This window comes from Ctenopharyngodon idella, chromosome 13, assembly GCF_019924925.1.
Source record: "Ctenopharyngodon idella isolate HZGC_01 chromosome 13, HZGC01, whole genome shotgun sequence".
NCBI lineage: Eukaryota > Metazoa > Chordata > Actinopteri > Cypriniformes > Xenocyprididae > Ctenopharyngodon > Ctenopharyngodon idella.
Genome location: NC_067232.1, coordinates 29688734 through 29716225, shown reverse-complemented (window position 1 = coordinate 29716225; position 27492 = coordinate 29688734). Strand labels below are relative to the sequence as shown.

Genomic DNA, 27492 nt, shown 5'->3' with positions numbered 1-27492 from the left:
CGCAATGGGTGACTTTTATTTTGAATCGAAGCGCTGTAGTATCTTCTCGCGAGAGTTCATTACTGTAGCTGTCATGGCGGCCCTGTGTCTGCGGCATGTGTGTGTGTTATGAAGATCGCTGTGTGTTGTGTGTGTCGTTAGGATGAGTGTGATGATGAGGTGTGTGATGAAGGCTCGGCTCGGCTGGGTTCGGCTCGCTGCTGTCAGAGGCTTTCATGAGCGGACTGTAGCTGTGAGTTTAGGGGAAAGGTGAGAGTATTCAGGAGGACTCTTCATCATGTTTACCAATATTTATTTAAACACTAATATTTAAAAGGCATCTATACATGTTTGTCTAAGAACCCAATTAATACTGTGAAAATACATACATTATAATTACATTACATAATTGCGATTTTATACTCACTTTAGTACTCAGTATACTGTATTTTATTAATTAATTTATTTTTTATCTATTTTATTTTAATCGATTTATTTAGTTAGTTTAATCTTTTTTATTTATTTATTTTTTTTTTACATTTTTATCATTGTTTTTTTTTTATTTATTTTAATCAAGCTTTATTTAAGTTTTGTCAAATTGGTTTATTTTATTTATTTAAATCAAAATGTATTTGTTTTAATCATTTTTATTTATTTTAATCAAACAATCATTTTTTTAAATTTATATTAAAATCAAATGTATTTTTATTTTTTATTTATTTAAATCTATTTTACACTTATTTATTTAAATATATATATTTTTAATTTCATTCAAATGTATTTATTGGCCATCAGGCTAATTTCTGTACATTTTCATTCATGAATGTTGATTAATGTACATTGTTCCTTTTTGAAATAAATAAATAATAAATTTAGTTAGGTTTTTTCCTCTAAACTTCTCCGGACCCCAGTGTGAAAAAACCTGTGGCAGAGGAGAGTCTTCATTATGGATGAGAGTCGCTTTATACCAATACATGCAACAGCATCACCATGAGAAATAAAATATTAATGCTGTGATGACAATACAGTGGCTTTCTCTGAAGAACCGTTACAGTACCATTTAAGTACCACTGGTATAGTGTTAATCCAGCAGTACTATGGTATTACCATCTCTGCATCATGGCCAGAGTGTGTACTGGAAAAAACTGGTCTAGAAACAGTTTTCACTCTGAAATTGCTAGTAGATTTCACAAATAAAAAGCATTGAATTAAATATGAAATAAGAAGAGACATAAGTGAAATGTAGATAGAAAACTAAAATAGTGTGTTTTTTTTGTTTTTTGTTTTTTTTGTAAAACGTACTCTAATAATCTTTGTTTCATGCAACTTTGCATGAAACTTTGAAAACTTATTTTAAAATACAGTGTGTGCATGTTGTATGACAAGTGTGTGATGTACTGTGTGCAGGAGGCTGGAGATCTCCACGGGGAAGCTGGCACGCTTCGCTGACGGTTGTGCTGTGGTCAGGGTGAGTGAGTGAGTCTGCTGTGAGTCTGCAGTGGTCAGGGTGAGTGAGTGAGTCTGCAGTGGTCAGGGTGAGTGAGTGAGTCTGCTGTGAGTCTGCAGTGGTCAGGGTGAGTGAGTGAGTCTGCTGTGTGGTCAGGGTGAGTGAGTGAGTCTGCGGTGAGTCTGCAGCGGTCAGGGTGAGTGAGTCTGCGGTGAGTCTGCAGCAGTCAGGGTGAGTGAGTGAGTCTGCGGTGAGTCTGCTGTGGTCAGGGTGAGTGAGTCTGCGGTGAGTCTGCAGTGGTCAGGGTGAGTGAGTGAGTCTGCTGTTGTCCGGGTGAGTGAGTGAGTCTGCAATGGTCAGGGTGAGTGAGTGAGTCTGCAGTGGTCAGGGTGAGCGAGTGAGTCTGCTGTGGTCAGGGTGAGTGAGTGGGTCTGCAGTGGTCAGGGTGAGTGAGTGAGTCTGCGGTGAGTCTGCAGTGGTCAGGGTGAGTGAGTCTGCAGTGGTCAGGGTGAGTGAGTCTGCAGTGGTCAGGGTGAGTGAGTCTGCAGTGGTCAGGGTGAGTGAGTCTGTGGTGAGTCTGCAGCGGTCAGGGTGAGTGAGTGAGTGAGTCTGCGGTGAGTCTGCAGCGGTCAGGGTGAGTGAGTGAGTCTGCAGCGGTCAGGGTGAGTGAGTGAGTCTGCTGTGAGTCTGCTGTGGTCAGAGTGAGTGAGTCTGCAGTGGTCAGGGTGAATGAGTGAGTGAGTGTGCTGTGGTCAGGGTGAATGAGTGAGTGAGTCTGCGGTGAGTGTGCTGTGGTCAAGGTAAGTGAGTGAGTCTGCTGTGGTCAGGGTGAGTGAGTCTGCGGTGAGTCTGCAGCGGTCAGGGTGAGGGAGTGAGACTGCAGTGGTCAGGGTGAGTGAGTTGGTCTGCTGTGAGTCTGCAGTGGTCAGGGTGAGTGAGTGAGTGAGTCTGCAGTGGTCAGGGCGAGTGAGTGAGTCTGCTGTGGTCAGGGCGAGTGAGTTGGTCTGCTGTGAGTCTGCAGTGGTCAGGGTGAGTGAGTGAGTGAGTCTGCAGTGGTCAGGGCGAGTGAGTGAGTCTGCTGTGGTCAGGGCGAGTGAGTGAGTCTGCTGTGAGTCTGCAGTGGTCAGGGTGAGTGAGTGAGTCTGCTGTGCTCAGGGTGAGTGAGTGAGTCTGCTGTGGTCAGGGCGAGTGAGTGAGTCTGCTGTGGTCAGGGCGAGTGAGTGAGTCTGCAGTGGTCAGGGTGAGTAAGTGAGTCTGCAGTGGTCAGGGTGAGTGAGTGAGTGAGTCTGCAGTGGTCAGGGTGAGTGAGTGAGTGAGTCTGCTGTGCTCAGGGTGAGTGAGTGAGTGAGTCTGCTGTGCTCAGGGTGAGTGAGTGAGTGAGTCTGCTGTGGTCAGGGTGAGTGAGTGAGTCTGCAGTGGTCAGGGTGAGTGAGTCTGCGGTGAGTCTGCAGCGGTCAGGGTGAGGGAGTGAGTCTGCAGTGGTCAGGGTGAGTGAGTTGGTCTGCTGTGAGTCTGCAGTGGTCAGGGTGAGTAAGTGAGTCTGCTGTGCTCAGAGTGAGTGAGTCTGCTGTGGTCAGGGTGAGTGAGTGAGTCTGCTGTGGTCAGGGTGAATGAGTAAGTCTGCGGTGAGTCTGCTGTGGTCAGGGTGAATGAGTAAGTCTGCGGTGAGTCTGCTGTGGTCAGGGTGAGTAAGTGAGTCTGCAGTGGTCAGGGTAAGTGAGTGAGTCTGCTGTGGTCAGGGTGAATGAGTGAGTCTGCTGTGGTCAGGGTGAATGAGTGAGTGAGTCTGCTGTGGTCAGGGTGAGTGAGTGAGTCTGCGGTGAGTCTGCAGTGGTCAGGGTGAGTGAGTGAGTCTGCAGTGGTCAGGGTGAGTGAGTGAGTCTGCTGTGGTCAGGGTGAATGAGTGAGTGAGTCTGCTGTGGTCAGGGTGAATGAGTGAGTGAGTCTGCTGTGGTCAGGGTGAATGAGTGAGTGAGTCTGCTGTGGTCAGGGTGAATGAGTGAGTGAGTCTGCTGTGGTCAGGGTGAGTAAGTGAGTCTGCAGTGGTCAGGGTGAGTGAGTGAGTCTGCTGTGCTCAGGGTGAGTGAGTGAGTCTGCTGTGCTCAGGGTGAGTGAGTGAGTCTGCTGTGCTCAGGGTGAGTGAGTGAGTCTGCTGTGGTCAGGGTGAATGAGTGAGTGAGTCTGCGGTGAGTCTGCTGTGGTCAGGGTGAGTGAGTGAGTCTGCAGTGGTCAGGGTGAGTGAGTGAGTCTGCTGTGCTCAGAGTGAGTGAGTCTGCTGTGGTCAGGGTGAATGAGTGAGTGAGTCTGCTGTGGTCAGGGTGAGTGAGTCTGTGGTGAGTCTGCAGTGGTCAGGGTGAATGAGTGAGTGAGTCTGCGGTGGTCAGGGTGAATGAGTGAGTGAGTCTGCGGTGTAGTGTTAATTTCATTAACGAAATCTATGACAAAAAATGCTTGTCAATGAAATTTTTCCCGTAAGACAAAGACGATGACGAGACGATAATAAGGCCATTAAACAACAACTGTGACTATATCAACAATATTGTTGACAAAAAAAGACGAGACTAAAATGTAGTTAAAAAAACTAAAATAACTTTACCAAAAACTTTACTTTTGTTGTAAAAAGAGGAGCCAAAACATTTCAGACTGCTGTACCAGACTCTATTAGGCAAGCGTTCATATTTGCGGTTGCCAGATATCAAGAGCTCAAATCCCCCAATCAGAGCTCTTCTATTAAATGGATACGTGCTTGGCTTTTTGCTTTATGCAATCTGGCAACCATTCACACGCGTTCTCTGTGGAGGTGCCATGATCTGAGAACATAGACATACTGCAGAGCTGTATTCTGCTTAAACGAAAGTGTCATTCAGTCAGTCTCTGTTCTGTCATGGATCTTGACTGTATTGTTTGCGATTGGTTGCTGATTGTACTTATGCAACCTCTGTGTGGCAATATGTACAGTCTTTTTTGCCATTGTTTTAATAGAGAAATATTAATGCATTATTAATTGAAATTATTATTAGGAATTTCTGTTATAATATTTGAGAGTAGGTTTTTGTTTTTCATAATGTAGACAGGGCGAGTGTGTATCTAATGTCTGTGGTGTTTATTTAGCTTAATCTATAATTGATAGGCTTTAATAAATCTGTACACTAGATGAGGTAAAATAAACCATGCATGTTGTGTTCTTGTGCAGTGTATTGAAACTCTGACTAAACACCAAGTTAAACCGTAGCCAATGAAGACAGAGTCGTAGTAAGTTTGATCATTTACTGTCACTCTTCATCATTAACATCTTGCAGTGAAAACTGTAATAAAACAATACAACAATATTCAATGTCTATGTCTTGATTAATCATCCAGTTATAAACATCTGTAACATAAACAATCACTGCTGTTCTCACTGTAGTAGCAGCTATAATGGCTATTAGCATCACTGTTAGCTTGTTTTTAACAACTTATTAAAAATCATATTTTTAACAAAATCCTTACTAATATATAATCTTTAACACGTCTAATGTCACATAGATGAACTTACGGCATTGCCTCTATGATGGTTTATAGTGGATGCGAAGGATTACTAGTGAGAGCACACCATGTCTGTCTCATTGTTTTCATGCAGAACCAGGAAGGATTAACAGGAAGTGACTAAACAGGCAGTGACATCACATAACCAATAATATTCATTTTTACAAATGAGATAGATAAACAGAAAAGTAATTATGAACTTCGCATTTTACCTGAGAATATATATCAACAAAAATAAAGCAGATATTTAAAAGTTAAATTTCTTAAAGGGCAACACACTCCCTGCCTGACCTATGTGAGGTCACTATGAATTTGTGAGAGTGCTGAACCTTAACCTCTAGATCAGTCTTTGAGTAGAAGTAGAACAACTTCGGCAATTAGCCTTAGAAAGGTTTTTATATTGCATTGGTCACCTCAACCTTTCTTATATGTCCATCCTTTCCAGGGAATATGGCAGTGATTCTGGCCATGGGCCAGCAGTTGTGGGCTATCTACTTGTCCCTGAGCAGAACTAGATCTCCAGCTTGAAGGTTTCTGCGAGGTACTGTCCACTTCTGTCTGTGTTGCAAGCAAGGTAAGTATTCACGGCTCCAGCAGGTCCAGAACTGGTCCAGAACATTGAGCCCCACATACGTAAAGGGAAGGCAGGTTTTGAGGTGTTCAGATGGCAGGTCCACCAGGTTCTTCCAGCTTTCCACGCAGCTTGCGACAGGTTATGCATTTGTGGAGTACTGAATTGACACGCGCCTTGCCTCCCAAGATCCACAGTCCTGCTGCCCTGATCGCTCCTTCCGTCAAGTGAGGGTCTTGATGTTTTACTTGCTCATGATGATGTCGAGTGAGCAGTAGGGAGATGTGGCTATCTTTGGGCAGAATTATTGGGTTCTTTTCTGCAGTAGCTACCTGAGAGTGCTTTAGTCGTCCTGCAACACAAATGAAATCACACAAGCGAAATCCACAAGCAGTTACTTTTGGATACTGCTTGGTTAGCTTGGAGGGCTGACAGTTCCTTTGTAAATGCAGCTTTTTGTGTTGCTTTAAGGATAACGTTCCTTGCTTGGTCCATTTCATCCAGAGTACGAGGTAAGTCACATTGGTGCCAACCTTTGCATTTACTGTTTTGGTTTGTGTGTTTTCAGGATTTTGCCATGTGAACTAGAAATGCTACTCCTAGGGAGGTGAAGGTGGTTAGTAAGTTCTTCCAGGTTAGTAGCACATGTTTGTACTTGTGGCCGTATTTCTGAGTCCTTTTCAGGTTCAATTAGCTCAAATGTATCATTTGTTTGTGTTTTCTCTGCAGGTGGCTGATGCAGGAAAGAGGGACCGGTGAACCAAGAAGTCTGCGCCAGGCAGGATGCAGGTAAGGATCTTGACGCATGATCTGCAGGGTTTTCCTCTGTACATACTTAGTGCTACTGCTCAGATTTGAGGACTGACGGATACGTTGGACTCTATTGTGAACATACACGTAGAATTGTTTTGACTTGTTATAAATGTAGCCAAGCACCACTTTGCTGTCTGTAAAGAACTTTGTCATTCAACTCTAGATCCAGCTCATCCTGGATGAGATCTGCCATCTCTACTGCTAAGACAGCAGCGCACAGTTTGAGCCTTGGTAATTGTAGGTTCAGACAGGGGTGCTAGCTTTCCCTTGCCCGTAACACATTCTACTTCGACTTGCCCATCTTTCTGACGTGCTTTCAGATATGCCACAGCACTTATGGCCTTGGTCGATGCATCTGAGGATACACACAATTCTGTGTGCACTGCTTCAGTGAGTGAGGTTTTTGTGTATGTACGCTGAACATGAAGCTGTTTTAGGTCTTGGAGAGAATCTCTCCATGCTTCCCATCTGTTAGTTTGTTCTCTGGGAGGGGTGTGTCCCAGTCTGACAGTTTAGAGGTAAGTTTTTTTGAGAAGGGCTCTTCCCTGGATCGTAGCAGGTGCCAGTAGACCCAGATGATCGAAAACACTGTTGACAGTGGAGAGGACTCCATTGCGTTTGTTAATGGTCGATGTGGAGTAGGTCAATGTGTTGGTCGTGATCTCCCACAGCAGAACTAAACTCCGTTGTGTGGGTGAAGTTTCTCCAATCAGATCTAGGTCCTCGATTACTGGAGCACAATCTTCGGGTGGGAAAGCTTCCATGACTGTCTGAGGGTTTGAAGCAAGCTTGTGTAAGCAGAGGTTTGACTCAGCTAGTGAGGCCTGTGTTCGTTGGAGCAAATCAATTGCCTCAGCTTCAGACGGTACAGATAACAAACCATCATCAACATAGAAATGTCTTTCCACAAACTTGACGGTATCAGCACCATGCTCCCGTGCGCCTTCTCTGATGGCTTTTCGCCTCCCGTAAATGGCCATTGCAGGAGACGTCATTTCCAAAGACGTGGACCTTCATTTAATACTGAACAATTTCCTTGTTGACATCATTGTCCTTGTGCCATAGAAATCGTAGGAAGTTGCGATGGTCTTCATGCACCAAGAAACAGTGGAATGAATGTCTGCTAGGATTGCAACCTTCTCTTTCCGAAAGTGTAGAAGGACGCTTACAAGGGAGTTATTGAGGTCGGGCCTGTGAGAAGCACATAGTTGAGAGAGACACCGGAGTATCGAGCACTGGAATCAAAGACCACCCTGATCTGATTGGGTTTTTGTGAATGGTAGACCCCAAATGTAGGAAGATACTAGCATTCATCCTCTTCTCTCAGTGGTGGCGCTACCTCAGCATGTCCGTTAGCGAAGATCTTTTCCATGAATGCCACATACTGTTGCTGCATCTCAGGTTTCCTCTTCAGGGTACGTTGCAGGGATGTAAATCGATTAACTACTTGCTCTTTGTTGTTTGGCAAGGGCTGGCGTGGTTCTCTGAATGGTAGAGGAGCTCCCCATCTGTTAGGGTGTACTCACACTAGGCACGGTTGCCTTGAACCGACCCCGAGCGCGATTGTCCAGATACACTGAAATTAATTACATGAATTGATAAGTGTACTATCAAAGTAGTAATAAAGATGTTCGCCGTCATAATGATGAGAGTAGCACACACAAAATTAGTAACTGTTCCGTGCTCTGGCACGGTTAGCGCTCACACTGCATGCGAACCACGCTCTGGCCCACCTCTTCCAAGTGGGCCAGGGCCGGCTAAACGAACTGCGCCCGGGCACGGAATGGAGCGATCACACTTGTCAAACGAACCGGGCTTTGGGGGTCAAACACGCTCTGGCACGGTTCAGAGCGCCTAGTGTGAGTACACCCTTAGTATCATTTCTGTGGACATTTGTGTCCATTCATTTTAGGAAAGCTGTGTCTTCCACGGATGGAGCAGGTTTGTTGTCATGCTCAGTTCTGTTAAACACTGTCTGTCCTAGCATCTTCTCAGTTGCTTTGCCAGACATGTTACAGCTTTGCTGCATCTCCTTGATCTGCATAAAGCTTGTGCAGGGTTGAAAGATTGAATGGCGATCACTTTCCAGCATGTTGGTCTTCAATGTGTTGACCGTTGGCTTATGTACATTACCCAGGCACACTTCTCCTATTACTACCCAGCTCAGGTCCAGTTATTAGGCAAAGGGTGCATTGTTTGGTCCATTGACCTGCTGCCTGATCTTGTGCGCCCTTTTGACATCTCTTCCGAGTAGTAGAAGTATTTCTGCTTCTGGTTCCAGTTCTGGAATGTGCTTGGCAATGTGTCAGAGATGAGGCTGGTGTGGAACTGCACTTGGTGAATTTCAGACTGATTATTAAAGATCTCATGACACTCAAGGAGTGATGGAAGAGAGATGAGAACTTTTCTTGCAGTGACTCAATCTGGAAACCTTCTGCTTTCTGTTTCTACGATGCCAGAGCAAGTTCTGAGATTATATGAGAATGGTTTGCTCTCTACATTGAACAGCTCGAAGAACTCTGGTCTGGCTAATGAACGATTGCTCTGGTCATCCAGAATTACATAGACTTTGATGGCCATGTCCTTGGAACCCTTGGGGTAAATCTTGACAAGGCAGATTTTTGAGCATGAGTGGCTCCACTGACCTGGACCGCATACTTCTGTGCAGCTTGTACTGACAACAGCCATGTTAGAATGATCTTCTCCCTCCCCGCCGTCCTCTTGTGATGGTGAAGGAGCCTTGACAGACCTGTGAGATAAACATCTTCTTTAGCACCTTGGATTTCCAGAGTTCACATAATTTGGTGTGGTATTTAGCTGAAATCTAAGGAAAACTGTCCAACCGCTGAAATAGTGACTTTTCAATGATTTCTGGTGCAGCATAGCACTCACGTAGTCTCTCCCATGCTTTGTGTAAAGCAAGATTGGGGTTGCTGACATGCACTGAGCGGATGCGTTTCACCTGTTTGCCAGATTCCTTTCCCAACCATATAGTCACGAGGTCCAATTTCTGGGTTGCTGTGAGGTGAACTTCACGAGCTGCACTGGTGAATGAGAAATACCATGACGGATAATTCTCGGGCTTATCATCAAATTGGTACAGTCCTGTATTAACAAGGTCTCGTTGTGCTAAATACTATGCCAAAGGCTCTGCCTGAGGTGGCATGCTATCTGGAGGAATGTATCGAGGAACATATGACTTAGCATGCACGTTCATGATGGGCCTTCTGACTTCAGACTTCATCGCACCTGCAGACAGATCAGGTAGGTTTGTTGCAGGTAAGTGCATACTATCAGGTTTCTCAGACTTTGGCTTGTTGATAGACTGTGTACATGAAATGTTTTTCGCAGGCGGACTCCATGTTATGAAGCTGTTAGGTGAGTCAGCGTGGAATGGAGGAGCGACAGGTAAGGCTGATAAGAGTGGAGAGGGAGAATGACTTTGAAGGTTGATTTGAGAATTGACATATTCACTGGTACGTTCAATTTTAACGTTCTCTGATTCAGATCTTCCTCTTTCAACTGCAGCATGCATTTATAGCTAATCATCTTCCAGCACTTGTGCTTCCACTGCGGCCGCATCAGCTTCTCTATGTAGCGTTAACACTTCCAACTCAGTGTCTATTCTTACTGTTTCCAGCTAATTTTGAGCTTCTCTTGCAGCCTTTTCCATTTTCAGTTTAGCCTCTTGGCTGGCATATGACACTCTCACTTTGGTACCTTCAGCTCTGGCCCGGGCATGGACTGCACTCGCAGATGATGCGGATGACTTGCCGCTTCTAGCACTGCACACAGATGACTTGCTGCTTGTTGCCATCTTAACCACTTTAAACATCAAACGGTGCCTTTTCACTGTAGTGTTCTTGTGCAGTGTATTGAAACTCTGACTAAACGCCAAGTTAAACCGTAGCCAATGAGGACAGTCATAGCAAGGTTGATCATTTACTGTCACTCTTCGCCATTAACATGTTGCGGTGAAAACTGTAATAAAACAATACAACAATATTCAATGTCTATATCTTGATTAATCTTCCAATTATAAATGTCGGTAATAGAGTTGTTAAAAGTACCGGTACTTCGGTACTGAAATTTTGAAAATGTGACGATACCAGCATTTCTGTAGTACCGGGAGTACTGAGTATCCGGGTATATTCGGTACCCACTGATAGGACTGTGGCAGTATTTACGTGAATATGACACGAGTGAAGCACAAAGCTTTGTTTACAGAAGAAATAATAGGTTAGCAATTAAATGTGACATCGAAGCCATGGAAACCTTTTGGTTCATGCCGAATGAGAGAGTTACGTGGGTCCATAAATTTAAGCTTTGTATTCTGTTTTGCGAATCGCGATCTGATCACCCGATTAGCTTATTCCACTGAACATAGAATCTCTGTTTCTTTTCCCAAATCTTCACTCACGCAGGGGATTATAAATGCTTGTTATTAGCTAGACTTTATTAGGCGCGTCAAGTTTAATTTGTATAGCGCGTTTCACACGCACCGGTGATTTTTAGTTTCGTTTTCTCTGGCAGAGCAAAATCAAACATAGCTTGAATGTTTTGCCCCAGCTGAGGATAAAACTCGCTCTTCAGACCTTTTACAACAAGTGTCAGTTGCTTGTAACATCAGGAGATAACATGAAGATATTATAAAAGAGAAATGGTCTCTTTCCTGCTCGTGTCCCTCATCCCTCTCAAAGCGCAGAGCGGTAGGCTATATGACGCATCTTTGTGTGGAAATAAAAAACATTTAACTTCCTTATTATTTAGGTTACCATTATTTACTGATATTTATTTCATAGTTTTACAGGCTGTAGTGTGTCGCTTCACTGACGGAATAGCTAAAGTAAACGCATGTCTGTTACAAAATGGATGTTTGAGCATTTGTTTATTTATTTTCATATTTCAAAATTTATTTCATTAAGGTATATATACACACACAAACATATACACACTCACACACACACACACACACACGCTCAAAATATATGTATGATTACCATCATATTTAATATGGTTTTTAAAATAGGCTAGTTAAATAAAATAGTAAAATAGTTCCAACAAATTTTCCAGTGGTACCGAAATTGGTACCGAGAACCGTAAAATTTTAATGGTATTGGTACTGACTGGGGTGTAACGATTCACTCGTTTTCTCGATGCATCGATTACAAATCCTGACGATGCATATGCATCGATCGTGAAACATGTTTTTTGAATCGTGAATCGTCCATTTCAGTCAATAATCGATGTAAAATGCTAAGAATCGGATTAATTGTGATTCTATAGCGATTCAGTGCTTTAAAATATATAAACATTAAATTAATACATGCACAAATTGATGGAGACGTTGTGCGCCGTCATTCGCGCTCTCACAGCTCTCCTTCACAGACACGCGCTGCACTCTTTACCGCCTTTCACTGGATTGCACTCGCGCTCCATCCGTAGCCCGCGTTTGAGCTCTCCTCAGGACGGCCACTGCTATTCACATGATCAGATGACAGCTCTCTATTATAATAGCAATAGTCCTGAGTCAAACCGCTCAAGTCATTGATAAAGCTGCATAATACCAACCGCATAATAAACACATAATGTAAGAATTGAATCGCTGTCTACCCAAAGATTCACAGCCCTAGTACCTACTACTGGAAATTTGGTACCATGACGGATTGTAACATAAATAATCACTGCTGTTCTCACTGTAGTAGCAGCTATAATGGCTATTAGCATCACTGTTAGCTTGTTTTGAACAACTTATTAAACATCTTTTTAACAAAATTCTTACTAATATATAATCTTTAACACGTCTAATGTCACATAGATGAACTTACGGCATTGCCTCTATGATGGTTTATAGTTGATGCGAAGGATTACTAGTGAGAGCACACCATGTGTCTGTCTCATTGTTTTCATGCAGAACCAGGAAGGATTAACAGGAAGTGACTAAACAGGCAGTGATATCATCATATAACAAATAATATTCATTTTTACAAATGAGGTAGATAAACGGAAAAGTTATTATGAACTTCACATTTTACCTGAGAATATATATCAACAAAAATAAAGCAGATATTTGAAAGTTAAATTTCTTAAAGGGCAACACAATGCATATGAATTGATATTCTGTTGATTTGTGTTTATTGGTGAAAGAGCAAAAATAAATTTCCCAAATGACAACAATCATTGCTAATAAAATTTAGCAAAATAGCAAAAAATTATTATTATTATTTTTTTTTATTTTTTTTTTTCCTTTTAACCATTATATAGTATGACGAAAATGTGTAAGTGGTCAGAGTGAGTGATTGAGTCTGCAGTGGTCAGAGTGAGTGAGTGAGTCTGCAGTGGTCAGGGTGAGTGAGTGAGTCTGCAGTGGTCAGGGTGAGTGAGTGAGTCTGCAGTGGTCAGAGTGAGTGAGTGAGTCTGCAGTGGTCAGAGTGAGTGAGTCAGTCTGCAGTGGTCAGGGTGAGTGATTGAGTCTGCAGTGGTCAGAGTGAGTGAGTGAGTCTGCAGTGGTCAGGGTGAGTGAGTGAGTGAGTCTGCAGTGGTCAGAGTGAGTGAGTGAGTGAGTCTGCAGTGGTCAGAGTGAGTGAGTGAGTGAGTCTGCAGTGGTCAGAGTGAGTGAGTGAGTGAGTCTGCAGTGGTGTGTGTGAGTGAGTCTGCAGTGGTCAGAGTGAGTGAGTGAGTCTGCTGTGCTCAGGGTGAGTGAGTGAGTCTGAGTGAGTCTGCAGTGGTCAGGGTGAGTGAGTGAGTCTGCAGTGGTCAGGGTGAGTGAGTGAGTGCAGTGATCAGAGTGAGTGAGTGAGTGAGTCTGCAGTGGTCAGAGTGAGTGAGTGAGTGAGTCTGCAGTGGTCAGAGTGAGTGAGTGAGTGAGTCTGCAGTGGTGTGTGTGAGTGAGTCTGCAGTGGTCAGAGTGAGTGAGTGAGTCTGCTGTGCTCAGGGTGAGTGAGTGAGTCTGAGTGAGTCTGCAGTGGTCAGGGTGAGTGAGTGAGTCTGCAGTGGTCAGGGTGAGTGAGTGAGTGCAGTGATCAGAGTGAGTGAGTGAGTGAGTCTGCAGTGGTCAGAGTGAGTGAGTGAGTCTGCAGTGGTCAGAGTGAGTGAGTGAGTCTGCAGTGGTCAGAGTGAGTGAGTGAGTCTGCAGTGGTCAGGGTGAGTGAGTGAGTGAGTCTGCAGTGGTCAGGGTGAGTGAGTGAGTGAGTCTGCAGTGGTCAGGGTGAGTGAGTGAGTGAGTCTGCAGTGGTCAGGGTGAGTGAGTGAGTGAGTGAGTCTGCAGTGGTCAGGGTGAGTGAGTGAGTGAGTGAGTCTGCAGTGGTCAGGGTGAGTGAGTGAGTGAGTGAGTCTGCAGTGGTCAGGGTGAGTGAGTGAGTGAGTGAGTGAGTCTGCAGTGGTCAGGGTGAGTGAGTGAGTCTGCAGTGGTCAGGGTGAGTGAGTGAGTCTGCAGTGGTCAGGGTGAGTGAGTGAGTCTGCGGTGAGTCTGCAGTGGTCAGGGTGAGTGAGTGAGTCTGCTGTGAGTCTGCAGTGGTCAGGGTGAGTGAGTGAGTCTGCAGTGGTCAGAGTGAGTGAGTGAGTCTGCAGTGGTCAGGGTGAGTGAGTGAGTCTGCAGTGGTCAGGGATGCAGTGGTCAGGGTGAGTGAGTGAGTCTGCAGTGGTCAGGGTGAGTGAGTGAGTCTGCGGTGAGTCTGCAGTGGTCAGGGTGAGTGAGTGAGTCTGCGGTGAGTCTGCAGTGGTCAGGGTGAGTGAGTGAGTCTGCAGTGGTCAGGGTGAGTGAGTGAGTCTGCTGTGAGTCTGCAGTGGTCAGGGTGAGTGAGTGAGTCTGCAGTGGTCAGGGTGAGTGAGTGAGTGAGTCTGCAGTGGTCAGGGTGAGTGAGTGAGTGAGTCTGCAGTGGTCAGGGTGAGTGAGTGAGTGAGTCTGCAGTGGTCAGGGTGAGTGAGTGAGTGAGTCTGCAGTGGTCAGGGTGAGTGAGTGAGTGAGTCTGCAGTGGTCAGGGTGAGTGAGTGAGTCTGCAGTGGTCAGGGTGAGTGAGTGAGTCTGCAGTGGTCAGGGTGAGTGAGTGAGTCTGTGGTGAGTCTGCTGGATCCTGTAGCATGTGTGTTTAGTGCTGATCACTGTCTCTATGATTGCAGTTGGGCGAGACGTCAGTGATGGTGACAGCAGTCAGCAAGAGCAAACCAGCCTCTGCTCTCTTCATGCCTCTTGTTGTGAGACACACTTCAGCTCTAGCATGTTTACAACACACACACACACATACACACAGTTCATCACACAGTTTTATCACAGATGTGGGACTTAACACTACTGAAACTTTACAGTGTGTTTGTTGTCTCTGTGAACCATGTCACACTGACTGTGTTTTCTGTGAGATCATCAGGTGGATTACAGGCAGAAGGCGGCGGCTGCAGGACGAATCCCCACAAACTACCTGAGGCGAGAGATGGGCAGCACAGACTCTGAGATCCTGACCAGCCGGCTGATTGGTTAGACACACACACACACACACACATATACATAAACACATATGAGTCAGTAATGCTTTCCCTGTGTGCTGTTGACACTGTGTCTGCTGTGTGTTTGTGCAGATCGCTCCATCAGGCCGCTGTTTCCCACCGGATACTTCTATGACACACAGGTGTGACACTCATCTCATCTCTCATGCAGTAGCTGTAGTCACTGAACTTCACATGAGTCAGAAACACTGATACTCCAGATAGTTTTTTTTTTTTTTTTTTTTTTTTTTTTTAGTTTCACATTTGAATCACAAGAATCTTCTTTTAAAGTCATCATGAAACTGAAGTTGCGATCTTTTCTTCCCTATTGTGCCGTATATCTGAGTGAAACGCTTCTGGAGCAAGAACAAATGTAGGGCGGGGCTTGATTTTGTCTGTGGGGAATTGATTGGATGGTTGGGTTTCCTATTGGTGGATCTCATGTGAGTGACAGGTTGCCCCGCCCTCGTCATCAGAGAAGAGAAGAGATGCTGCAAGAGGGAGGAGAAGATATTCTGATTCAAGATTACCAGGAACATGAATTTAACACAATGATGTGCACAGATAAATCATTTTTGGCTTTAAAGCCGTTTAAAATGCTTTAGGTGTGTCCTAATTCACGTACTTATGGACTGTTCTATTTTGTAGTACAGTGCAAGTAGTGTTTTCACACTGAAAATTCCAACAAGAGAAAGGTCACTTCAAATACCCGGATGATGCACTTCAGTCGAATGTTGGACACTTCATGCGTTCAACCGTTGCAGTTTAATTACATAGATGAAGGGGGCGGGACTGTCAGATTATCACAAAATAACCATCTAAAATTCATCCACTAGACGCCAGAGTAGTGCATAGTATAAGTGTTTCTGAACCCATTCACACCTGTATTTAGTGTATGTGATGAGGTCACTCTGGACTCATAGCGTGTGTTTGTGCTGAAGGTGCTGTGTAACATACTAGCTGCTGATGGAGTCAATGACCCTGATGTTCTGGCCATTAATGGAGGTATGAGTATCTCTGCACTATTACATGTCTGTAACGTGTGTTTTCGTGTCTGATGCTTGTTGATTGTCTCTCAGCATCTGCGGCTCTGGCTCTGTCTGATATTCCCTGGAACGGCCCCATCGGTGAGTCCGCCGCTTGTACTCTTGTGTTTGTGAATGCTGTGTGTGTGTGTGTGTGAAGTGAAGCTCCCGCTGTGGCTCGTTTCAGGTGCGGTGCGTGTCGGCCTGGTGGACGGAGAATTCATCGTCAATCCCACGCGCTCGGAGATGAACGGCAGCACGCTGAACCTTGTGATCGCCGGAGCCCCGTCCAGCCAAGTGGGTCGGTGAGATTTCCGCACAGATCAACTTTACCCACGATGCTCCGTGCTCTTGTTCTGATGGTGGTTGTGTGATGTGTGTGTAGTGATGATAGAGGCTGCGGCAGAGAACATCCTACAGCAGGACTTCAGTCACGCGGTGAAGATGGGTGTCAAACACACGCAGCAGATCATTCAAGCCATTCAGCAGATGAGCCGAGAGATGAAAGTGACCAAACGCACTCCTGCCAAACTCTTCACTGCCTCAGCGGAGATGGTAGATTTCACACGACAGTGAGTCTCAATGATTTATGTATGTTGAGGGTGAAATAATATGAGCTGGACTTTTCTTCATGAGATTGACCCATAAAACTGCTGTGTTTGTTAGAGCTGGGCATTGGCACACATTTCACAGTTCGATTCGGATTTGTTTCATAAACACTTGTTTCATGACAACATGAAAACATATTTTAAATATTTATTATATTTTTACTTGATCTGTTCTTCAATAAGTGATATATTGATAAATTTATCAAAATGCTCCTCTCTAGAGTTATTTTTCGAGTTAATGGACACTGAATGGCTGTGTGATTGGCTGTTTTCTCCTCAGGTTGACGTCTGATAGGATCTACGCTGTGTTTACAGACTTCACACATGACAAGGTGAGAGTCAGCACCACTCCGGCGCGTTGGGTCTGATCCCACGTGGTATTAAATGTGTGTGTGTTTCCTCAGACATCCAGAGATGAAGCGATTAATAAGATCCGTCTGGAGGCCGAGGAGCAGATCAGAGGTGTGTGAAGAACGCGCTCATTCATCAGCTGTTCTGATTCGTGTGTTTACACTTTGTAACGCTGGTGCTGTTTGATGTCTGTAGAGAAGTTTCCGCAGGCGGAGGCGTTTGGGGTGGTGGAGGCCTTCAACAGCGTCTCCAGAGAGATCTTCAGGAATCTGGTTCTTCATGAATACAGACGGTGACCTTCATACTCAAGCTCTTCATGTAAGTGCTGATGTTGTGTTGGTGAGTTTAGTAACACACGTGTGCTGCTTCATGTGACAGGTGTGATGGAAGAGATCTTACGTCTCTACGCAACATCTCCTGCGAGGTGGACGTGTTTAAGCCACTCCACGGCTCAGCTCTCTTCCAGAGGGGTCAGACACAGGTCAGCACATGGTACATCACACAAACTAGATAACACTCTAGATCACGCGCAACAGCGTCACGCGTTACATCACACGGTACAGTATACGGTAAATCACTCACTAGAGCACATATTACAGCACACGCTACATCACGGTTTACAGCACATGCTAGATCACACTGTGCAGCACACGCTACAGCACACGGTACATCACTCGCTAGAGCACATGTACATCACGCTACAGTACGCTTTACAGCACTCACTACAGCACGTGTTACAGCGTATTACAGCACACGCTACAGCACGTGTTACAGCACGCTACAGCACACGCTACAGCACGTGTTACAGCACGCTACAGCACGTGTTACAGCACGCTACAGCACACGCTACAGCGCACGCATTATAGCACACGCTACAGCACACGCTACAGCACACTCTATTTTGGCTTTGTTTAAGGTATTGTGAGAGAATCTTATAGTGTGGTCAGTATTGTGTGTCGAACCAAATCGTGACACAAGTGTATCGTTACACCTCTATTAAATATTGTAGTGGAGTGTTATGGTCAACAGACCTGCGGTTACGGTCAGTGAATGTCTGTGTGCAGGTGCTGTGCACGGTGACCTTTGACTCTCTGGAGTCCATTATGAAGACTGACGTGATAACCACAGCGCTCAGGTCAGTAACACACGCAAACACATGATTTAAACGTGTTCCACACACCTGAGCTGATCCTGAGTGAGTCACGTCAAATCAGTCATGTAAAACAGGGCTTTTCAAACTGGAGTCTGTGGAGAAGTCTACAGATAAACAAAACAAAAAAAAGTAAAATAAATAAGTAAATACATGTTTAAATAAATGAATAAAAAAGTGATTAAAAATATTAGTTATTAATCTATTAAATAAATAAAAATAAAGGAATAAATAAATAAATAAACATGATTAATATAAATAAAAATTTATTAATTAAAGAAATAAAGTCTTGAAAGACAGCTTCACACAGTGAAGGTTGGACCGCTTTGATCAGATGTTTGTTCTCTTCCAGTGGAATCAAAGACAAGAACTTCATGCTGCACTATGAAGTGAGTGAACGCTTTAGTCTCATGTTTATCTCAGGCTGTGAAGTGCAGCTCATTCACTGAGCGTTTTCTTTCAGTTTCCTCCATATGCAACCAATGAGATCGGGAGGATGGGAGGAATGAACCGACGGGAGCTCGGTCACGGTGAGTGTGTTTCCAGCGTACGAGCCGCAGCTGTTTCTCCTCTGAATCTCAGCTATGTCTGCTGTGTGTGTGACATTAGGAGCACTGGCAGAGAAAGCTTTGAGACCCGTCATTCCTGCAGACTTTCCCTTCACCATCCGTGTGACGTCTGAGGTGCTGGAGTCCAACGGTACGGCGCTTCACACGTACACGCTGCTCTCAGCCGTCTGTATGAACGTGTCCTGAGTCTTTCTTCTGTGTGTCTGTAGGATCCTCCTCGATGGCGTCGGTGTGTGGAGGAAGTTTAGCACTCATGGACGCAGGTATGATCACATGACAGCAGAGCAGTCTTATGTTTGATCCTGTTAGTGCTCTTTAATGATTTGAACTGATTCTGGATGTAATGGACTCAGCAGGTGTGTTTCGTGTTTGTTCAGGTGTGCCCATCTCCTCAGCTGTAGCCGGCGTCGCCATCGGCCTGATCTCTAAAGCCAGTCCTGAGAAGCCGTCAGAGATTCAGGACTACAGACTCCTGACTGATATTCTGGTAGGTGCGTCAGCATCTGTTCTCAGAGCGTCAGCTGAGCCGTGTGTTCATCCTGTTCTGTTTATGAATGAAGGGAATAGAAGACTACAACGGAGACATGGACTTCAAGATGGCAGGGAGCAGCAAAGGCATCACGGCTCTACAGGTAAACATTTTACAGAAAGATCCTAACTTTAGAATCCTGTATTATCTGTTTGGTCACCATGGCAGTTTCTGTCAGGAGCTCATTTAAGACAAAAGCTATTATAGAATAACCTTTCTTAAGTGCATCATCTTATCTTAAGAACAGATAGGAAAAGGGTATTACAGAAGCATCCTAACTTGGCAAAAAATCCTAAAAACTGTCTTGTCTTTAGGATTACTCCACTGGTGTCCCACTTTACCCCACTTTAAACTTATTTAAAAGGTAACGGTAAAAATCACATTACAGTAGCCGTGTCTGAAAATGGCATTTCATTTATTAAAATAATAATAAAACAAGATGAAGAACAACTCTTATGTTTAATGGTGGAAAGACTTTTGAAGACTCAAGTGATGTGCTGCTCTTTGACCACAAAACACTGAAAAATAATTACAGATGCTCACAAAATATAGTGATAATCTTTGTCTTTTCTACCAAGCTTATCAAAACTTCTATTTCTGCAGCACTGAAATTAAAAACACACAGATTTTGTTTATCTCTAATGTTTACTTCACAGCAGCTGCTTGCACGTTGTTGGTTGCTTGGTAACAGATTTAATCTGCGTAATCTGATTGATCTAAAATTGATCGATTCGTTCAAAAGTAATCTAAAAGTCATCCAATTCAGACAGAAGTAATCCGATTCTGACTAATGTAATCTAAACGTGATTCGATTCAGTCAAAAGTAATCTAAAAGTAATCCAACTTGGACGAATGTAATCTAAAAGTAATTTGATTCAATTTGTAGGAGTCATTTATTTGCCTTATTTGAAGGATTTGTTAATCTTTGTTTTCTTGAGATGTGCGCCCTCTGCAGGACAGGAGAAGCTTAAAGGCCTGAGTGTGGCCTGCTGGGAGCACATGGGCTTTAGACCTTGCCTTCTGTTTGTTTGACAGCCAAAGTTGTTTGATTTCATTAAGTAGTTTTGTTACCTCTGTGGACAGTGCAGTGAAATCTGCTGAAAACCCACAGTATAAACTTCTCAACCTCAAAGATCCTGTTTGCTTGTTGTGTACAAATGTCCATCTGTTGGATGAGTGTCCTCTGTTTAAAAAGAAAATTCACAAAGACAAGATCCAATTCATAAAGAAAAAAGCAATATGTTTTGGCCGTCTTGTTCAAGGTCACATGAGTAAAGCCTGCACAAGACGGCAAACCTGTAAATTTACAATCAAAAACACCCCACAGCACTTCACATAGGGAAGGTAGATAAAGGAACAGTAACTGGAGAACCACCTCTTGATGCCAACCAGACAATTTCTTCTAACACTTGTGGTCATATTGGGGCAGGTGAAAAGGATGATGTACTAGAAATTGTGCCAGTGAAGGTGAAGGCAAACAATGGGAACAAACCTATGCATTTCTGGACCCGGGCAGCTCTGCCACATTTTGCACCACAGCTCTCATAAATCAACTTGGCCTCTCATTCCAAACCAACATACTATTGTGAATGATAAACCAAGAGAAGACAATGGTTAGTCATGTGATATCTGGTTTGGAAGTGAGTGCATTACATGAGAACAATTTCATTACCCTTCCAGATGTGTATACACTAACTTCCATGCCTGTCAACAAATACAACATTCCAACACAAAATGAATCATTAAGATGGTCATACCTAAAAAAGGTGTCACTTCCCACAATCAACTCAGATGTTGGTCTTTTAATTGGCACCAATGCCTCCAAGGTCCTAGAGCCTTGGGAAATTATCAACAGCCGAAATGATGGGCCATACGCAGTGAGGACATTACTTAGATGGGTAGTTAATGGCCCACTAAGGGGAACAGGCCGTGGACATGATGCAGATGCTTCAGTTCAAGTCAACAGAATATCACTGGTGAGCCTGTATGATTTAATGATATCACAATATAATGCTGGTTTCAGTGAGAAAGCATATGAAGGTGTTAAAGAAATGTCTGTGGAGGACAAGCAATTCATGAAAATGTTGAAGATTCTGTTAAAATTGTTAATGGACATTACAACCTCAAATTACCTTTCAAGAAGAATGATGTTGCATTACCAAACAATCGACAAATGGCTGAGCAGCGCCTTGAAAGCCTAAAAAGAAAATTCAAAAGAAACCGTGTATTTCATGAGGAATATGCCAGCTTTCTTTCTGATGTTATTAGCAAAGGGTTTACCAAAATTGTGCCAAAGGAGCAGCTCAACGGTACAAAAGGGAAAGTCTGGTGTATACCTCATCATGGTGTATACCATCCACAGAAAAAGATCAGGGTAGTCTTTGATTATGGAGCCTCATTCAAGAGTACCTCTCTCAATTCTGAGTTGCTTCAAGGCCCTGATCTTACGAATAGACTCACAGGAGTGTTGATGAGATTTTGTTAGGAACTGGTTGGAATCATGAGTGACATTGAAGCAATGTTTCACCAGGTAAAGGTAGCAGAAGTTGACTTCTTAAGATTTCTCTGGTGGCCAGGAGGTGATGCGAGTCTCACTCCCTTAGGGTATCACATGACAGTACATATCTTTAGAGCCGTATCCTCACCCAGCCGTGTAAGTTATGCACTTAGAAAAACAGCAAAAGACGACAAGCAACTTGCTCCTTTTACTCTACCTGCTAAGCTGCTGTAACAAGAACTTTGCAGAATGAATATCGGCTGGGATGAAGAGATACCAGAGAGCTTAAATGATAAGTGGGTGAAATGAAAAGATGATCTTGGGCAAATAACCAACTTCCAAGTAAGCAGGTGTATAAAGCCAAAACACTTTGGCACACATACAAAAGCACATCTTCACCACTTTGCTGATGCAGGTGAGCAAGGGTATAGATCTGTGAGTTATCTCAGACTTGTGAATGAACAAAATGCAGTGCATGTTACCTTCCTGATGGGGAAATCCAGAGTTGCCCCTCTGAAAAAGGTGACTATTCCCAGATTGGAGCTATCCACAGCAGTTCTAGCTACCAAGGTAGACAAAGGTAATCAAAGCTGAGCTGCAGCTGAACTTGGAAACTTCCTTTTTTTTGGACAGACAGTGAATCTGTACTGAAATATATAGCCAACGAACACACAAGATTCCACACCTTCATTGCAAACCGAGTCTCCTTGATAAGAGATGCTACAGAATTGGTGCAATGGAAATTTGTAGACACAAAAACAAACCCTGCTGATGAAGTCTCGAGAGGTCAGAATGCAAAAAGGTTCCTGCAAAATAAAAGATGGATTCATGGTCCAGACATCCTTTGGAGAGCAGAATGTGATTGGCCCTCAGTAACACACAGAAACCCACACTCTGTCTGAAGATGATCCAGAGATAAAGAAAGGGCCTACTGTGAATGTAATTGTTAAGGATGAAATCAATCCTACAGACAAATTGATGTCCTGTTTTTCAAGTTGGACTAAGCCTAAAGCCACAGTAGCCTGGTACCTGGGACTAAAGGAAATCTTGAAAGACTTGGCGCTCAAAAGAAAGGACCAAATTTCAACAGTCAGTCATTCAAGGCCATTTACACAAAGCGTGGAAAAGGAGTTCCAACAAAAAAGTAAGCAGAGCAAAATCCTACTGGGTAAGCAAAGCCTAAATATTTCAGACTTAGAGATGGCAGAGCAGTCTATAATCCAGTACATTCAAGCAAAACATTTTGCTAAAGAGATTTTCAAGGAAACATCAGGAAAGCAAGTCCAATTTACAAGCTTGATCTGATGATAATAGATGGAATTCTTTGTTTAGTAGGGCGTTTATCAAAAGCTGCTCTTCCAGAAAAGGTAAAGCATCCTGCTATTTTGCCCATCCTAACCCACATATCTACATTTATTCTCAGGCACATACATGGGAAACTGGGGCATGCAGGAAGAAATCTAATGCTCTCAGAACTTCGCAAAAGATTTTGGATCACCAATGCCAATTCTTCAGCACATAAAAATTATAATTGATTGCATTGTGTGCAGAAGAAACAGAGCCAAAAATAGGACAACAGAAAATGGCTGATTTACCCCTTTCAGTAATGTGGGTGTAGATTATTTTGGGCCTATAGAAATTAAAAAGGGACGAATTACAATGAAACGTTATGGAGTAATATTCACCTGAATGACCAGTAGAGCTGTTCATATTCAGATGTTCATTCACTTGACACAGATTCCTTCATCCAGGCCATTAGGCGTTTCATTTGTAGAAGAGGCCAAGCAAAACACATAAGATCTGACAATGGAACAAATTTTGTGGCTGCAGAAAGGGAACTAAGAGAGGCCCTTGCTGCTCTCAACCAAGATCACATTCAAAAGGCTTTGCGTCGTCATGGAATAGAATGGAGTTTTAATTCCCCAGGAGCATCTCACCATGGAGGAGTATTAGAGCGCCTGATCAGGTCCATTAGACAGGTACTGCTCTCTGTCTTAAAACAACAAGATGAACTGAAGAAGGACTGCATTTTGTGAAGGAGAGGCTATTTTAAATAGTCGTCCAATATCTACAGAATCTGATGATCCTCAAGATTTAGAGCCTCTCACTCCAAATCACATTCTGCTCATGAAATCCAAACCAGTCTTTCCACCTGGATTATTTCGCAAGACAGACCTGTACGTAAGACGTCGTTGGAGACAAGTCCAGTACGTAGCGGACATATTTTGGAAACATTGGACTCATGAATTCTTGCCTCTTATTCAAGAAAGACAAAAATTGAACAGAACTTTGTAGTTGGTGATGTAGTGTTGGTGGTGGATTCTACTGCTGCTCGTGGCTCTTGGATTCTTGGAAGAATTGATGAGATCATGCCTGACAGAAATGGACTTGTACGAACTCTCAAAGACACAAACTAACATCCTAGAATGACCCATAACCAAAATATGTCCTTTACTAGAAGGATAAGATCAACTTCACCTTCATTAGGTATTGAATTATTATTATTTTTTTTGCACTTGTACATATACTGTAGCTGCTGTAGATATAGCAATGACTCCTTTGATATATTTAATTATATGTAATTGTTTTTGTAAATATTCCAAATACAATTAGGGGCCGGTTTTGTAGGAGTCATTTATTTGCCTTATTTGAAGGATTTGTTAATCTCTGTTTTCTTGAGATGTGCGCCCTCGGCGGGACAGGAGAAGCTTAAAGGTCTTGGTGTGGCCTGCTGGAGTGTGGCCTGCTGGGAGCACATGGGCTGTGTTCCACTCCAAATGTTTATGCCCTTCACTCGCTAACTTCCCTCCGTCTTATGGATTCGGATGTGCGTCATTGCTTACATTGCACGAGTGCCCACTACTGGAGGATCTCGTGCATAAAGGTTTAAATGAAACACACTAAGCCCTTGATCACTTGGAATTCACTGGAGCTGATTTATTATTTAATCCCCTTTTCTACTTATGAATTTGTTTTATGCACCATTCTATATGCTTATAAGTTGTTGGAGAAAATATATAAAATCCTATAGATATATGAGCTGTTGGAGAAACATAAAATTACACAAATGAAACAGAATATCAATAGTATAAACTTTGACTATAAACATATGGTAGCTACAATTATTATGCGATTGAATCTCAACATAATTAATATAGACTATTAAGTTTCAGTTAATACACTTCAGTTAAGTTCAATCTGCTGTGATGTCACAATCAAGTTGAATTGTGGGATATAGAGCTGCTTGAAGTGTACATCAGAGTAGACTTGATCCCTCTGATCAAAATCGAGGGGACGAGGGTCTGTCCATATAAACTTCCCTCGTCCACTTCACGAAGTGGAACACACTTCAAAATGGCGGCAGGGATTCCCCCGAGGGGAAGTGTTTAGGAAAGTTTGTAAGTGCGTGTCTAAAATTGGAGTGGAACACAGCCATGGTCTTTTGCCTTCTGTTTGTTTGATTTCATTAAGTTTGTATTACCTTTTCTGTCAGTTTATTTTCTCAGTTTAATTTTCCTGTAATCAAGCTTATAATAAACAGCAAGAAATGCATGTGCAACTTTATGGACAATGGATTTTTCAGGCAAAGGAAGCGTCTAACCCCTCAGCAGACCCAAGAAGTGACTAACAGGACAATTTGATTAAGAAGAGTCACTACACAGCTGAAAGTACATGACCTAAAATCAGAGCTGTACACTGCGACATACATGAGTAGATTACTGAACTCGATGGAGTACTTTAAGATTTCCTAACTTCAGATAAGATACGATTTCGTAAGAAAGGGTAGGAATCCTAAATCAAGTTAAGATTTGCTTCTGTAATACGAATTTGTGAAAAATCCGAAATTAACTTTTTAGATCTGAACTCAAGACGTTTCAGTAATACTCCTCGTGCTCCATCATGTCATGTTTGGTGATCAGTCATTGCTGTTTCCCACAGGCTGATATTAAAATCCCAGGACTTCCTCTGAAGATCGTGATGGAGGCCATACAGCAGGCGACAGGTACGCGTCACTCCACGAGCATCATGGGACGCACACAGTGAGTGTTTGACGTGCCGTTTCCTGTGTTTTCTTTCAGTGGCCAAAAGAGAGATTCTAGGCATCATGAATAAGAGCATTTCCAAACCCCGGAGCTCCAGGAAGGAGAACGGGCCGGTCGTGGGTATGATCAGTTCCTCCTCGTGTGCGGTTTGTATTCCTGCTGTATTTCTCTGATCCTGCTGTGAACTCTCTTCCACAGAGAACATCAGTGTGCCTTTATCTAGACGAGCGCGGTTTGTCGGTCCAGGAGGATTTAATCTGCGCAGACTGCAGGCTCAGACAGGTGACGGTAGAAACTGATGATGGATTACATCATCAGATTCAAGCCTTGAAAATACTCATAATCAGATTACAGATACGTTTTTATTACATGATTACATTATTCACACAATGGCAGTATATTGTTTATAATTTAATTTTCCCTAATTAATCTTTTATGTCTTTTTTTCTATCTTTTCTATCCTGACAAACACTATTTAATTATATATATTATTAAGCATTTAATTTTTATTATTTATTAATATTTTTATTATTATTTGAATTATCACTCGTTAAGTCATTTAACCATGTATTATATCTTGGGAAGACTTTTGTTGTTCAAGCACATTAAACTGCACAAATTTCCATTTCATTTTTACAAGCGATGTAGGGATTTATAAATAAAGGCATTATATAAATATTGTTATATTTTCTTTCTCTTTGTATTATATCAATATGGTACAACATTATACTATTCAAATCAATGTGATTTGAATGGTATGAGTTAGGTCAAAAGTAATCCGATTCAGATGAAAGTAATCTAATTCAGATGAATGTAATCTAAAAGTAATCTGATTTGGACAAACTTTGTCTAGAAGTAATCCTATTTGAACAAATGTAATCTGAAAGTAAACTGATTCAGTTGTAAGTATGTTGCCTAAAATGTGTAATGTAATAGATTGTTGCTTACTACAATTTTCGTCATGTAATTTAAAATCAATAACAGGCTATGATTTGTAAGTAATCTAGCCAACACCAGCTGATGAAGCTCTGCTCTTACGTCCGTCAGGTGTGACGATCAGTCAGGTGGACGAGGAGACGTTCTCCGTGTTTGCTCCGACACCCAGTGCCATGAACGAAGCCCAGGAGTTCATCCGTGACATCTGTAAAGACGATGTACGTGCGCAGCTGCCGTCCGTCTGACTCTTCTCTCGTGTGTGTGTTGTGTGAGACGCTGACGTTGGTCTTGTGTCTGTATCTATAGCAGGAGCAGCAGCTGGAGTTTGGATCCGTTTACACGGCCACCATCACAGAGATCAGGTAGTGCCGCAGCCTCTCACGGCAGGCGCAGTCTCCACAGATTTTATCATTGGCTTGAAGCTGATTTTGTGTTTCAGGGACATTGGCGTGATGGTGAAGCTGTATCCCAACATGAGCGCCGTCCTCCTACACAACTCACAGCTGGACCACAAACGGGTGAGAACATGTCACCCTAATATCATCAGCCCAGCCGTAACTGTCACACATGCGCTGGCTGGGAAACCTGTCATGTTCTGAAGGATTGTTTGTTGTCTTCTCCAGATTAAGCATCCCAGCGCTCTTGGACTGGAGGTCGGCCAGCAGATCCAGGTGCTGTGAGCTTTCCCGTGATGAGCAGAGCTGAATCCTTCATGAACTCACGGCTGAGCTTCTTCATTAACGTGTTTGGCTCTTTCAGGTGAAGTATTTCGGTCGGGACCCGACGGACGGCAGAATGAGACTCTCCCGTAAGGTGCTTCAGTCTCCGGCAGCGGCGGTGGTGAGGAGTCTGAGCGACAGACACAGCATCTCTATAGGAGCCGGCGAGCAGATCCCAGACCCCTAGAGCTGACTTTTGTACACTGTATATTTTATAATAAACGGTCTTATTGCTTACATTATCCTCCCAAA

General features: G+C 43.3%; 1 protein-coding gene across 1 annotated transcript; it reads left to right on the top strand.

Moving 5' to 3' along the window:
- The first annotated feature begins 38 nt into the window (after positions 1-38).
- Positions 39-27492, top strand: LOC127524508 (polyribonucleotide nucleotidyltransferase 1, mitochondrial). The gene is made up of 28 exons (XM_051916049.1): positions 39-249; positions 1387-1447; positions 14454-14528; positions 14699-14804; positions 14907-14956; positions 15755-15818; positions 15893-15940; positions 16026-16139; positions 16224-16410; positions 16727-16778; positions 16851-16908; positions 16993-17089; positions 17176-17278; positions 17862-17932; positions 18300-18336; positions 18411-18477; positions 18557-18646; positions 18726-18779; positions 18894-19003; positions 19077-19148; positions 25482-25545; positions 25622-25705; positions 25784-25867; positions 26633-26739; positions 26828-26883; positions 26961-27039; positions 27145-27192; positions 27281-27492. Exons 1-28 carry the CDS (start codon positions 143-145, stop codon positions 27425-27427), a joined length of 2292 nt encoding a protein of 763 aa, XP_051772009.1. The 5' UTR covers positions 39-142; the 3' UTR covers positions 27428-27492.

Bases quoted from the DNA above. Each gene is read 5' to 3' on its own strand.
- LOC127524508 (XM_051916049.1), top strand. From the start codon at position 143: ATGAGTGTGATGATGAGGTGTGTGATGAAGGCTCGGCTCGGCTGGGTT. The intron at 17,279-17,861 runs GTCAGCACATGG...GTCTGTGTGCAG, and splicing joins TCCAGAGGGGTCAGACACAG to GTGCTGTGCACGGTGACCTT. The intron at 25,546-25,621 runs GTACGCGTCACT...GTTTTCTTTCAG, and splicing joins GGCCATACAGCAGGCGACAG to TGGCCAAAAGAGAGATTCTA.